Source organism: Mchenga conophoros, linkage group LG23, assembly GCF_057382185.1.
Source record: "Mchenga conophoros isolate Kocher_MC1m ecotype Shallow Benthic linkage group LG23, M_conophoros_male_GT1.1, whole genome shotgun sequence".
NCBI lineage: Eukaryota > Metazoa > Chordata > Actinopteri > Cichliformes > Cichlidae > Mchenga > Mchenga conophoros.
Genome location: NC_140547.1, coordinates 33743265 through 33758186, shown reverse-complemented (window position 1 = coordinate 33758186; position 14922 = coordinate 33743265). Strand labels below are relative to the sequence as shown.

General features: G+C 40.3%; 1 protein-coding gene across 2 annotated transcripts; it reads right to left on the bottom strand.

Moving 5' to 3' along the window:
* Positions 1–18: 18 nt before the first annotated feature.
* Positions 19–10507, bottom strand: cpo (carboxypeptidase O). 2 transcript variants are annotated; one of them, XM_085264668.1, is made up of 9 exons: positions 10352–10507; positions 8982–9021; positions 8165–8266; positions 7980–8084; positions 7411–7527; positions 7031–7124; positions 3398–3600; positions 769–853; positions 19–652 (listed from the first exon to the last, which is right to left on the bottom strand). In XM_085264668.1, exons 1-9 carry the CDS (start codon positions 10417–10419, stop codon positions 387–389), a joined length of 1080 nt encoding a protein of 359 aa, XP_085120794.1. In that variant the 5' UTR covers positions 10420–10507; the 3' UTR covers positions 19–386. The 2 variants fall into 2 exon arrangements, with proteins under 2 accessions (XP_085120794.1, XP_085120795.1); XM_085264669.1 differs by lacking the exon at positions 8982–9021 and having other exon boundaries at positions 10352–10492.
* Positions 10508–14922: the final 4415 nt, after the last annotated feature.

Genomic DNA, 14922 nt, shown 5'->3' with positions numbered 1-14922 from the left:
CTACTGGAGGCTGAGGGGTTGCACTCGCCACTGCCAGTATTTTTATTTAAGGCATTCAAGTTTCTCAGTTTGTTAGCCTTGACAAACAAACAATGCAAGAAAAAAGTGCATTTTACACAATGTTTATGTCCTAATATTATTGGGGAGAATCACTTTCTTTAAACCTTGTGAAAAAGGACATTTGCTGAGGAGATGCTCTGTAAGTACTATTCTATTTATTATAAAAGAAAATTTGAGTACAAGAATTCTACATTAACTGTTCTTTTTCTTTCCAGCAAATACTGAACCTTTAAAGCTTATCCTGTTTCTAAATCTGACTTTGAGGTGAAGAACTAAATATGAGTGCCTTATACAGCAGGATGGCTGAAATCAAACAGCTCTCCACCTCACATGAGGGTGGCTCCAGTGACACCCGCTGCTAACAGTATGGACCAAAGGGTCACAGCAGCGTTGGCTACAGCACCGCTAAAGGTCTTGTCGTGGGCATAGGTGATGATGTGCAGAGCCCCGCTGTAGGCCTCCTCACAGGTAGGCTGGATCTGGTCTTCAGGAAGCTCGAAGCTGTATGTCCCGTTATCTCTGAGCTCAAAGGTGAAGGTTAAGGGGATCCCCTGCATTCGAGCCCAGTCTCTGGATGAACCAGAGTTGGCGTCTGGAGAAAGAGTTTAGCAGTTACATTTCTGAACCACCTAAAAATCCTTCAAACATAATATTTAAAGATATGGGCAGTTTATTTTATTATAATTAGCAGCTGATTTGTAAACTCACATAGTACATCAGGCGAGGCTCCTACAGTGTAGTTCATCCCATGAACCTTCCAAATTGCTTCTGCTGCACCCTTTCCGACCATCATCTGAGGAATTAGAAAGGAATTTTTGCATACAGTCACTTAAACATGAGTCCACAGAATCTGGAGGTGTATGTTTTCATTAATAAAAGTTCAGAGGAAAGATATGAGATGCCACTAACTGTATAAGGCAATCAATACTGTTTTAAAAGTTATGGTGCTCCATGAGTATTTGTGACCTACTGTTCCCTTATCCTATTCTATATGTTTATCCTTTGATTCTGCTGGAGTAGCTTTGCATGATTTATGGTTCATCTTAATCCTTTTTGTACAGAAGTTAATGCTGGGTTTGGAAAGTGAAGATACCCAAGTATAGATATACTGAAATCAGACTAGTGTTAATAAAACTTCCAAATTAATTTGTACTGTAAGCTCCAGTAGATTTATTGGACAGGCTGTGATCAGTTCAGCTGTGTTGTTACTCCTCTTAAAATTTACTGTTCTTTGTGGACTTTGAGTTTTCATGCATCTATAATGGCTGCTTTCCAGCCTCTACTCAGTTAAAAGCAATTAAAAGTACTGAATCATCAACGCAAGTTAGAGAGCATTATTTTTCTTTATATTTTCTTTTGGTAACTATAACTCAGTCGTGTAATTTTAATATCAGCTAGCTAAATAAAATCTAGCAAAGCCAGACATATAAAAATGTCTTTACATTATCTGGTATGGGATGGCTGAAATAACAAGTGTGCATGGGACATGGTGTCACATGGTTTATATTGTGATTGATTATTTTTCACCTGCAAATGTTCCACATCAAAATGGTCCTACTAGATTCATCTTAATCACAACAAACGATCTGCATCAGGAGTTTAAAAATTATATGTAATCTCAGAAAATACACTCTCCAAAACCAAAGTAAGTTTTGTACCTTTTAAGAGGTAATGCAGAATTTCACTGCTGTACTTATTTGTATTTTACAGAGATCTTTCCTAAAGCTCTGTTGACAATTTTGTACCACAAAGTAAAGGTAAAACAATGAACTCTATCTTTTTTCTTTTTTTTTTTTAAAGTAGAAAATTGGTTACATGACAATGCATTAATTTATTTTGATACAGTTAAAAAAAAATATTATACATCATACTGTTGGAAACAGATTAGTGTTTATATTAGCTCATTCACAATATTACTGACCGCTAAAAGCTTTATCTAACCCATATCTAAAGTCAGCTTGACCTACATGTCTTTGGAGGGTGGGAGGAAGCTGGAACCAGTCACCAGGCACCGGGATGAGTGTGACAACACTAATGTCTGCCCCACTAGGCTGCCATTATACAAGACTGATATGAAATGAAACTTGTCAGAATGCTATATATATGTCTTTTATTTAACAGCAAAAACTTAAAACCTTGTAGCTGTTCTATATATCTGCGATTCACTGATGGGTGAAGTGAATAGCAGTGATTATCTCTTCATCATGGCACCTGTTTGTGGGTACAATGTATTAGGGATCAAGTAAACAATTTGTTCTCAGAATTGAAGTGTTAGAAGCAGAAAAGTGGGCAAGCTTAAGTGAGTAATTGAGTAACTGGCCACACAACTGGGTAATCTTAAAACTACAGCTCTTGTGAGGTGTTCCTGGTCTGCGGTGGTCAGTATCTATCAAAAGTTGTCCAAGAAGAAAACATTGGTGAAACAGCAACAGGGTCATCGGTGGCCAAGTCTCACTGAAGCATGTGGCTTCAGGCTGGCCTGTTTGGCCTGCTCCCACAGACAAGCTACTGTAGCTCAAATTGTTAGACAAATGTAACGCTGATTCTGATAGAAAGGTGTCAGAATACCCGGTTCATCACAGTTTCTTTTGTATGGGGCGGCATAACTGTAGACCAGTCATGTTGCACCAGGATGCAGAGGCAGACAGAGGCAGTGTGATGCAATTTCCTGCTGGGAAACCTTGGGTTCTACCACATGGATGGAAGGACTGACAGTACTATCTACCTACCTACCTAAGTATTGTTGCAGGCCGTGTACACCCTTTCATTTTATGGTTACAGTATTCCGTGGTGGCTCTGGCCTCTTTCAGGAAGAACAATGGAAAACTGGTTCAGGAATTACTTGAGGAACACAACAATGAGTTTGAGGTTTGGGCTCTGCCTCCAAATTCCCAAGATCTCAATCCAATCAAGCATCTGTGGGATGAGCTTGACAAACAAGTCCAATTCTTGAAGGCCCCACTTTGGAACTTACAGGACTTAAAAGATCTCATGCATCTTGTTGTCAATCTGGGAACTACTTTGGGAAAGATGAGAGTCTTTATCAGTGATTTATTTTGAGTGTTTTGGATTCCTAACAAGATTAGAAGAATTGAATCCCTAAACGACCAACCAAAGTTTGGTATTTTGGCTCCAGATTTTTGACCCAATACCTCATCTGCACTGTTCTTTCTTGGCACATGAGGATGAATTTAATGTCCTAGTGCATTTACCCATTTCCTTACTTGCTATCCTCTTTATTAATGTAAATGCACACAGATATAACCATTGTCAAGCTATAAAGAGTGTCTCAGAAAAGTGTAAAAAAATGCATCACTATATTTGTTGATATAAATACCAGCTCATTATAATTGGGGGCAGTGTAGTTGGGGTGTCCATAGGGAACCAGGATCAGCTGGCCGTAGGAGTGGATGGTGAGGAAACACAGGAAGATGTCCTTTCGGCTTCCTACAAAGTCAGTTACAGCCTTGGCCTCAGGCTCAGATGCTGGTTTGGTTCCAGGGTAGGTGTTTGAGCAACAGTCAAATGATACCCCAACGGCTGTGCAGGCAAAGAAGGACAATATATGAATTGCATATAATATTAACATGATTATTTTCACATTCTATTAACACAAGTTTACCTTTTGAAGTAGTAGTAACCCCTGGACTGAAGAATTAGGATACAAATTACAGTTCCTCTTGAGGCTGCTTCCCAAAGTGAGTCAAACCTCATAGACTCCTGTTTTAATTGTTTTTTTTGTTTTTTTTTTATAGACAAGTAGTTAAACAGTGTCTCACCATTGCTAATTCAAGTCACTGAACTGGATATCTCTATTGTTTTTGCTGTTTGTTGCTGTTGCGATATTTGCAATGGAATTATCTAACAGGTAATGTAGCCTGGTACGTGGATGAGCGGTGATTAAAGTTCTGGTATTTTATCAGTTTTGTTGCTTAGTAATAATTGACAGATATGTGTGTCTATACTTAATGGAGCTTGCTAACAAAGCCAATAGCTTTAGCAGATAACTTTGCACTCTACCCTCATCTTCAAATACTTGTGACTCTAAAAAAAACAAAATGGAAGTGACCAAATGCTGAGGCTTCAAAATGGAATCCAAAGTCTCTAGGTGATGTCATGATATACACTTTGACCTTTGGAGCATATATCTATAACTTATAAACGTTTTTTGGCTACTTGGTTCAAACATCAAACAAAATATGAGTCTGTTAACATTGTTTCCTATTCACGGATGAGGTTTAATGGTTTTTGTATAGCGTGATAAGCTAAAGCTACATTAGCATTAGCATCTTGATTTTGGCAAATTGGAGGAAGCAAAGTTTAGTGTTTTCTTTGCTTTCATCTTTACTTTTAGCATGTCTTTCTCCACTAAGCAACACTGAACTTCAATACTAGCATGTATGTAGATACAGTCACTGTAAAAAGGAAGTTGTCATGATCCTGGGTTTTGTACCCAGCGTTTTCTGTTTGGGACTCCGTTTTCTGTTTGATTTTTCCCATTTGACTTTGTTGTAGTGTTCAGTTCAAATATTACCTTTGGTTAGGTTTTCATTCTGATTTTGTATTGAGCCCTCCTATGTTCCCCAGGCCTAGCTTGTGTTTCTGATATGTCTGTGTTTAGTCAGTTTTGTCTTCGTGTTTACTTTGGCCTGCTAAATTCCTGTGTTTTAATCTTAGTGTTAGTTTCCTGTTTTATTTTGATAGTCTCTTATCCTTCAGGTTTTGTGTTCCCCCTTGCTCTTTAATTGATTCTGTTCACCTGTGCCTTGTTTTCCCCAGCTTTGTCTCTTTCCCTGATAAACCTCATGTCTATTTAAGTCCTCAGTTTCCCTTTGATCTTTGCCATGTCATCATTCCTGTTGTCAGTTTAAGTCGTGTGTCTTGTTGTTTTGTATTTTGTTTGCGAGCTGCAGCATTAAAGCTGTTTGAGTTCAATTAAGCCTGACTGCCAAGTCCTACATTTTGGGTCCTCTCGCTGCCTGCGACACACCCTCGCTTGACAGAAGTAGTCTTTTTTTTAAGGTTTTCTAACTTTTGCATATCAAAGTATAATAAAATACATATAATCTGGTACTTAGCAGGTCTTCAAACTAGATAGATACTCCCTTAGATGAACAACGATGCATGACATTTTACATTGTTTCATTATTTATTTTATAAAACGTAAGCCAAAATGCAGATGCGGAGTTTTTAAAAATTTTAGAACACCCTGCCTGGTAACATAAGAATTAAGAGAGTAAGTAGCAGCCAGGCCCTGCTAATCAGATTCACTACATTAATTGGTCATCAGCAAGTCTGAGCCCCTCTATAAAAGTTGCCAGTTTGCTGGTTTGGAGAACTCAGGTGTGTGTTACCACAATGCCAAGAACAAAAGACATCAGCAGTCTTCTTAGAGAAGTAATAGTTGCTGTCCATTAATTTGGGAGAGCTTATAATAGCATTTCCAGAGAGTTTGAAGCTCATCATTCCACACTGAGAGAGATTATTCACAAGTTAAAACATTCAAGACCGTTGCCAATCTTCCCAGGACATCCCAGCCAATTCATTACAAAATGGGAGGTGATGATTTGGGCTTCTTTGGCAGCCACAGGACCTGGGAACCTGGCAGTCACTGAGTCAGCTTTGTTCATCTGACATGTAATAACTTAGAACTTTACCATGACTCCTGTGTTGTGACAGTGTTGTCTGATTAATGAAATGTGTGCACTTCATTGTCATGTATATAGGGAATAAGAGTAATGCACACTTAAAGATGTGTGTTTAAGTCTGTGAAGGTTCTCAGTCATCCAGGTCATCGTAGTCTAAAGAGCTTGGAAAGAAAAGCATCTGGACTTCTTTGGTAAATGGTCTGCATTTGTATAGCGCTTTTCTAGTCCCTAAGGACCCCAAAGCGCTTCACACTACATTCAGTCATCCACCCATTCACACACTGGTGATGGCAGCTACATTGTAGCCACAGCTGCCCTGGGGCGCACTGACAGAGGCGAGGCTGCCGGACACTGGCGCCACCGGGCCCTCTGACCATCACCAGTAGGCAGGTCAAAATCAGCCAAGGTTTTGGGTGGAACCGCTGTGAAACCTAGCCCCACCTTATCATAAATTCCTGAGGTCAAAAGGCCCAGGATGTGAGTGGGCATTAACATTGGCATCCTCAAACAAGAGGACCTTTCGAGGAAGCCGATGTTCACATTTTGGACAGAGAAGACAGACGGTTTGAAAGAGGAGTAAAAGAAGCCATTTATATGCACTGTGAACGACCATCTTTGAACAGAGGAGGTGGTTTACGACACCAACTGTCTGCCATCTATAATCCAGATTTGTGATCCCTTCCCAGATGGTTTAATGCCCACTCACACCCTGGGCCTTTTCACCTCAGGAAATCACATGATAGGACACCTGAAACCTTGGCTGATTGTGACCTACACCCGTTTTCACACCTTCACTCATGTGATTAGGTAGAGGATCAATAGGGGGTCCATGACCCTCTTGGGGACACTCCCATAGGGCTTAAATCTGGGACTCTCCACCAGTTGCTCTTAGAACTGAAGAAGCTTCTCGGATGAGAGGTGAAATGTCTTCAAGCAGCTTAAAGAAGTCCAGACGCTTTTCTTTCTAAGCTCCTTAGACTACGATGTGTATTTAAGTTATCTCAGGCAGTCTGTCTTTCATTTTTGATGTTTATGTAGTGTCTGAGTTTAGCTAGGAACCAGTTCTTTTGAGAAGACACTGATGAATCTTAGAATTGTACATAAAACTGTGATGCATATGGTTTAAGCACAGATTGGTGGAAAAGAGTTTCATTAATAAAACCAGTGAGTCACAGAAATAAGGTAAAAGATGCCAAAAGTTCTCCAAAGACCTGAGGAGAGTTTCATGCTTGGCCATAATTTCAAAAACAGCAATAAAAAAATAAATAAAAAGGAAAGACTGCAACGATCAGCTTTCACTGAAGAACAGCTACATCACTCACTTCCCCAGTTGGCATCAAAGTTGCGGTTGAGATCGGTGCCATAGCAGCTGCAGTCCTCAGGACCTGGTGACCTGTTCTTCCTCCACAGTCGAGTCTGAGTGGAGCAAAATGTTCAGTCAGTCATAAATAGAATGGCAGCACAACATTTTTGTAGATATTAAATGCTTCCTGTGATTGATGCTGTTCATTATTATTCCATGTGTCTTACTGTAAAACATTCAATTATTTTGTACTTGAAGGTTTTTGAGCAATAATCATCCTATTATATCCTGTTCATCTGTGGTTTGAGATCCTGAGTGCACAACCCTAGAAATGTAATTGGATAAATATCTATCTATTTAATATTTAATTTAATATATCTATCAAATACGAGGACTGACTGTCTTATTTTCCCACGTGTAGATGTAGCCGTCTATATTGAGCACTGGAGTGACGTAGAAGTCCACGTTCTTCATCATCTCTTCCATTTTGGCATCTGTTTTGTATGTCTGCAGAATCTGTTTGGAACAGACGAACACACATCAGGGGCAGGCTGACCCACTGGAGGACATTTAGTTATTAAATTAGATTCATTTTGTCAGACAGGATGTTTTCTCCTCACAACAGAAAACAATCAGGACAACAAATTAGAAGATTTGCTGTAAATCTTAATTTTATTTATATATTTATTGCCTTTTAACATCAATCACACTCAGGTCAGGTCACTGGCAATCAAACTAGGGGTAGGGTTAGGTTAATCTCCACCCTTTTTAATAGAATTTATGCGTGTTCTGGAAAATTCAAACTTAAAATAGTTAAAAAGAAATACTACAATACCAAATACGTTATTTAAAATGAAATGTTCTTGTTTCTAGAATAAATGTGGCTAACAAAATCCCCTAGCATTAACTTTACCCCTAGAAGGGTCCTATGAGTCCTGGTGGAGGTATATTGACAGCAGCTCTCTTACCTCTCTAACAAAGTACTGGCAGAAGGCTGGAGCGATCCATTCTCTGGCATGTATTCCACAGTCCATCCAGATAGCTTTCTTTTCCTTTCCAGTATTCAGGCCAATCTGGAGAACAAATATCAAACATCCGTGTGCATCAGTATCCGTTTGGCATATGACAGCTTGTGATCTGAAACTTTGTTTACCTTGAGCAAGCTAATATCCCTGCTTTCATAGGTCTTTCCATATTTCACCACGGTTACAACATCAGGGTGATCCTTTACCATCTGTTCCATCCAGCTAGTGATCTGTAAAATGGAGTACCAACATATACTGCAGTCTTACAAACGTTTGACTGGTTAGCTGTCTTTCTCTAATATCCACACACGCACAAACATGTATCAAACCCCTCATTTCTTGATAATTTGCTTCCAGACTTAGGGTCTTTAGCAATAGTTCTGCAGATTTTCTGGATATCCTTCAAAGTTTTTCTTCGGTAACTTGCTTCTTTTTCACCCATTTTCAGTCCAGTTCTTGTATCTGGCCATTTCAAGAAGAGTATTGTTTTTTTTTGTGTGTGTGTGCATTAAACAACTGTTAAATCACCATGAACTTATGGAAATATGAAGTTAAAAAAGTCACATATCTAAAGGGATAAACCGGTGTTGCATCGCTATAATAGACAACTTAGCAAAGAAAGTGCCTTTGGCCAACTGTTGTGATTTGGTGCTATAGAAATAAAACTGAATTGAACCAAAATTGGTCTTATGGAGTGATGAGGTTGATTTGGTTCAAATCGGGATCAATCTGTACGGAGGAGTCAGGGGCGAGGTGCAAAATTATCACATTTCCATAAATGTTGCATATTCCAGTAAATTATTGCATCTGTTTCCTGTTTTTCTTGGAAAACATTAACAAAATGAGGGCTAGCTCAAGACTTTTGTACAGTGCTGTATAAACAGCATATTTTAGAAAATGTGTGTGTGTGAGAGAGATGTGACATCTGAGTTATGTGTGTCTCACCTCTGACATGGGGTGGTATTTATAGTAGTCATACTGGGCTCTGTTGCACAAAAAATACACGAAAATCTTGAGAAGCAGTTGACGTTAATCATACCTCAATAATAGTATGCTCTTTTATCTGGGTTGTAGTTAATAGTTTTTAAAATTACAAGCCTGCAATAATCAATTTTTAACTGCTTCAAAGGCAGTCTATCCAGCTGTTGGTCAGTACAAGCTAAAAAGCCAGCATCGGTGATGGTACAAGGGTCCATTGTCAAATTTTTCACAAAACCACATTCTGCACAAATTACAGCAACATAGGTGTTTAGTAAAGGAATCTGTTCAACCATGTTTGACACATTATGAAATAAAAAATTAGAGAAAAGGTGCCATGAACTACTGAGCAGCTGAAGTGCTATAATAGGAAAATGCTTTGCTCTAGAGCCTGGGTCTCAAACTTAAATGAGCTGTGGGCCACTGCCGGCGCTGACGTCTCATGTGAGGGCGACTTAAGTGTTCAAGTAGTACAAAAAAGAAAAAACTTATTTTAACATTGCACTCAACAACAAACAAATCCTCCCTAACAAAAAAAGTAACTTCAAGGGCCAAACTGAATTATATTTCTTCATGTCAATATACGGGCCGCAAGTAGGGGTGACGTGGGCTGCAAGTTGCTCCCGGGACCCCTGCTCTATAGACTACAGCAGCCAGCCTCCTCCATATTATTACAGAGAAGAAGGATGAAGATGAGCATGTTTAAACTTAAAAAAAATCTTGCTACCACCAAATGAAAAATTATTATATATTTAAAAGCACAATAAAGTTTCTTTCACTAGGCCATTGGATACTTTACAACCCTCCACGCCCTGCTCTCTGCTCAACTGTCTTACAATAGCCCATATTCAGCCCATAGCCCATATTGACCCCTGTCCCCAATTCAAAACCCTTTTGTATATAGTTAGAATATATGTGTATTTATAATAATAAAAAAATTACATCAAGACAACTTCCTTGTTTGTGTACACATAAATATACAAAATGATCTCAGTTTTAATATTTATTTGTCTTTAAGCTATTTTTAGTTAAACAGGTTGTAGCTGATGATGTGCAGATGTGTCGATGTGTAGATCATTTTTACTCTTTAAAAATTCTCAACACCATCTTAACGTCTTGAACGCTTCCCAGCCGTTAATCTTCAGTGTACCACTTTAAACAATGAAAGTCAGCAAATAGTGAAGAGTAGCAGAAATGAAGGAAGTAACAAAAGTGAAAGCTTTGTCCAACTTATACCAACATCACAAGGATTTGTATGCTAAGAATATTTTGAAGGTAATTATCTATTTAAAAAAACAACAACCCCTGATCAGATCTATTTAATGAACAAAACTCACCTCTCCACTGTTGCTGCTCCCACTGCTGAGAGCAGCAACACAAAACTCATTCCCACACAGTCAAGCATTGTCTCTTTGTGAAAGTAAAGTCCTTGTCTGTACTGGTCTGCTTTACTGATCCCAGGGAAGCCCAGTAAAGAGATACATTCTACTACTTGTTAATATTTGATCTGAAATGACTAAGTGAATTACTTTACAATGGAAAGTAATGTATCCGTCATCTATTTATATCATTAACTGCCCATGATCATGGCCATAAAATTCGGTGATTGTGCTGACATGTAAAGTCGCTCTCTTTTGTAAATGCAAACTTCTTACTTTTCATTCTTGACTGCTGCTATCAGCCTTATTATCTTGGCCAGTGTCATGTTTTGTCTGCATATTTTCTGCAAGAACTGACACATTTGTGGAAGTTATGTGGAAAAAATATAACACGATGGAACTGAATGAAATTCACCCCCCTGTAGAAGTAATAATGAGATGTAGAAAGAAATATCTAGGACATATACATGTATATAACTAGATGTCAACTGTCTGTCTTCCAAAGTTTATCTTCCTGCAGAGTCTTTTTAATCCTACAGAAAAAGAAACAGAGTGAGTTATCAGCTAGATTGCCCTCGAGTCCCTTTGTAGAGGCCGAATGAAGAATCAGGTCAGCATTCTTTCAGGTATAAAGTGGGATCACAGTGTTACACACACCTGGCAGGTGTCTCGTCTGTTATAATTCAGAAAACAAGTAAAACTAGTATCTGGTGTTTTATATATTTACCTTGTGTCTGTCTCTTTAAGAACAGGTTATAATGTGTCAGTCTGGCAGAGAGCTGCTTGAATGTCATTGTGTAATCAAGAAGTTTGAGAGTTAAGGTTTACTATACTGATGATAACAATCTGGAAACTGTAATGGCGCTACAAACTGATAAAAAAACAGAGCAAAGGTCTTCAGAAATAAATAAAACCACTTTTTTTTTACATTAGTAATTCCTTTTGTGCATAATTTTATATTATTGTTAATAATAAATTAATTAAGCAACAAAACAACCTGAAGAGCCGGTTCGGAGCCGAAAGAGCCGGCTCTTTTTAGTGAGCCGAGCCGAAAGAGCCGGTTCTGTAAAAAGAGCTGGAAATCCACCGCATCGAGTTCACAGTTAGCAGCGCACTGGAAATGGCTTCTGTTCAACATTTCCAGTTTAAACCAGAGCAATCTGAGAAAAAGGATGAAAATAGTCAATCAGTACTTAGTTTAGATGAAGATGAAAACAATCCGTCACACGATGACGCGAGAGTGAGGGAAAACTACTGGTGTCTATGCCGCTACTGCTTGTCAATGGCGACAGGTGTCGTGCCAAATTTTGAATCCCCGACAGAATTTGTTTCCCCTGCGTTGGGACTTTGGCACAACATCAGACGGGATTATTTAAATAAACCAATGACATTTTGACTGATCATTATTTATATCTTTCTGTAACTGTACAACACTGTACTGAGCCAAAACCTCCCAAATTTCAGGAGCGTTAAGTCTTTGAACAGGGGAACAAATTTGTGGCATGATCAGCCTGATATTATTTGTATCCCACTGTAACTTTACTGTATAAAGAGCTAACATCTCCCAAATTTCTGGAGTAGTTAGTCATTATAAGAAGTGTTTAAGAACTAAAAATCACGAACGTGGGATACTGATAGTCCATGATTTCGAAAGGCCAGTGTATGCTCCCGATGCAGGGGAAACAAATTCTGGCAGGGATACCTAGTTTGGCACGACGGCTTCAAAGTTTTGGTGCACTATGTTGCATGGAGAATCTGTAAAAATAACGATATCGTAATTTCACTGTATAATAAAACTTAGAATTCTAGTAATGTTTTTATCATGCAGTTATGTGATACCATGGATAGCTGCTGCCATAAAATTGAGCTCTTTACAACAAACGCTCTCAGTCGCCGTTGCCATTGGCAAGCAGCCGCATAGACACCAGTAGCTAAAGCATATAGTTAGGGCTGGACCAGGTGACCCTGAATCCTCCCTTAGTTATGCTGCAATAGACATAGGCTGCCGGGGGATTCCCATGATGCATTGAGTTTTTCCTTTCCAGTCACCTTTCTCGCTCACTATGTATTAACAGACCTCTCTGCATTGAATCATATCTGTTATTAACCTCTGTCTCTCTTCCACAGCATGTCTTTTATCCTGTCTTCCTTCTCTCACCCCAACCGCCCCTCCCTGAGCCTGGTTCTGCCGGAGGTTTCTTCCTGTTAAAAGGGAGTTTTTCCTTCCCACTGTTGCCAAAGTGCTTGCTCATAGGGGGTCATATGATTGTTGGGTTTTTCTCTGTATCTATGAAGCGCCTTGAGGCGACTTATGTTGTGATTTATATAAATAAAATTGAATTGAATTGAATAGTTTTCCCTCACTCTCGCGTCCTCGTGTGACGGATTGTTTTCATCTTCATCTAAACTAAGTACTGATTGACTATTTTCATTCTCTCTCTCGGTTTGCTCTGGTTCAAACTGGAAAGGTTGAACAGACCCATATGGAAAAGAAATAGAAAAGAAAATAATAGGTTTGGAGTCTTCTCTCACCCCCATTCTCTGCGGCCTGCTGGAGCGGGGGTCTAGGAGGAGGAGTTGGCCGTTCGACTGCGGTCTGTAGTGTGGGGCCTCCCTGCTGCTACGGAGTCGGGGCGGTCTGCCTCTCCCCACCGCAGGGAAAAGGGTAACACCACGTGGGTCTGGGTGCAGTTCCCCCCTCCAGGGGCAAGGGTACCTAGACCCGGTTTGTAGAGTACGCTTGGGGAGTGTGATCGTGTGTACAGAGTCTCTTCATGTCTGTCTCCACGTTGGTTGAGTGTGGAGTAAGTGCATATGAGAGCATGAGGGTGGGAATGGATGTTTGTATCTGTGTGTGCCTGTATGTCTGTGTCTATATGTCAGGTTGGGTATCAGACGCCACCTCTCTGGGGACATCTCAGGCCCTCCAAGGTTTGGGGGCCTATCTCCATCCACCACCACTTCCCCTGCCAGTGGCGGACTCCCTCAGGTATCGGTGCGTTGGTGGTTCTTTGTGTCTGGGGGTGGGCGTCCGGGTACACACCGGCTCACTCCTTGGCGGCCGCTTATCGGGGCCTGGAGCCTGGGGCTCGCTCGGGCCACTTCGGAGGTGGGGTGCCCCCGGCCTCTCGGCCTGGGGCTCGGTCACTCAGGCACGGCTGGCTGCCGGCGGAGCTCACGGGCGCGTCACTGCAACTCCCCCTGGCTTCTGCTCCGCGGCTGCTGAGTGAGCCCTCATCTGGGACTCTCCTCAGCTCTTACTGGGACAGTGGCGCGGCTGCCCCTCTGTTGGTCTTCCTTGGTCTCTTGTGTTCTGGGGGCCTCTGGATGTCTGGAGTTTTGATCTCCTCCGTACCTGCTTCATACCCTGGAGGAAGGGGCTGTGGCCCCCCCACACTCCCTAGCAGATCGTTACATGGTGAAACCTTTGGAATGCAAGCATGCTGATCCACACAGGTATGCACTCAGGTGTACACACGGGTATTCACAGACGCAGACTACAGCTTTCTTGGCTGCTGCCTCAAAGCACATTGTGCACTGTCTATCTTGCGTGCTGCACAATATCGTTTATTATTTAGTATCTACTGATATCTACTGCTAGCTAGTTTATTGTGATGGTGCTGTTTTTTTTATTATGTTGCTCTTTGTTGTTTGCTTTTGTTGAGGTTGGTTCGCGAATGGACCGTCCCGCATCCTTATATTACCATGATGACGTCACAGTTAGATCTTTACTGGAAATGATAACAGTTCCCCACACTCAAAAAGTTCTCCTTATATGGACATCAACTGCTACTTTTAGAGAAAAACAAGTGTGTATTATATTGTGCATTTTGTGAAAGTATATCTATTAGAAAAACTGTCCTCAGACGACCCTCCTATTCTTACTAAGTGTGTGTGTGAACGTGCGTGTTTTACATAAGTGTGTGCATGTTGTTACAGGCCTGAGTACGTGCAGAACTGAATGTAGACAGCCCAGGGCCCAACAGGACCCACAAGTCCGAGCGGTTAACAGCCTAAGCAACTAGAAAGAATAATACAGAACAACAATAGACTGACTAAAGTACTGATAATCCGTGTGCATTAGTATTTGCTCAGAGTAACATAGATGTGATTCAAAGATTATTCTGTCAACTGATTCAACAATGGTAAATGATTAATCAATGATAATTCTGATTATAACTGTGATCATAAGAATACAAAATAAAATATCTCTTGCCCACACTTTCTCTTCTGTTTTTTTTTTCTCCATACAGGTGACCCAGGTGTTTTGTTTGTTTTTTTTGTTTTTTTTTCTTTCTTCCCCCCCTTCTCACCGTCTCTTCTCCCCTTTGGTTTTCTTTCTCTCCCTCTCTTTCTTTCATTCTTTCTCCCTGTCCTATCCCCCAGTCATGTCTGTCTCGTTTGTAGCAACTGAAAATAAAATAAATTCATAATTATAATAAAGGTCAATCAAATGGACCAATATGGCAAGGCCATGATGATCCACTTGGTAAAATAAATCTGCTTGGCATCTTTCTTGGCCTTAAGAC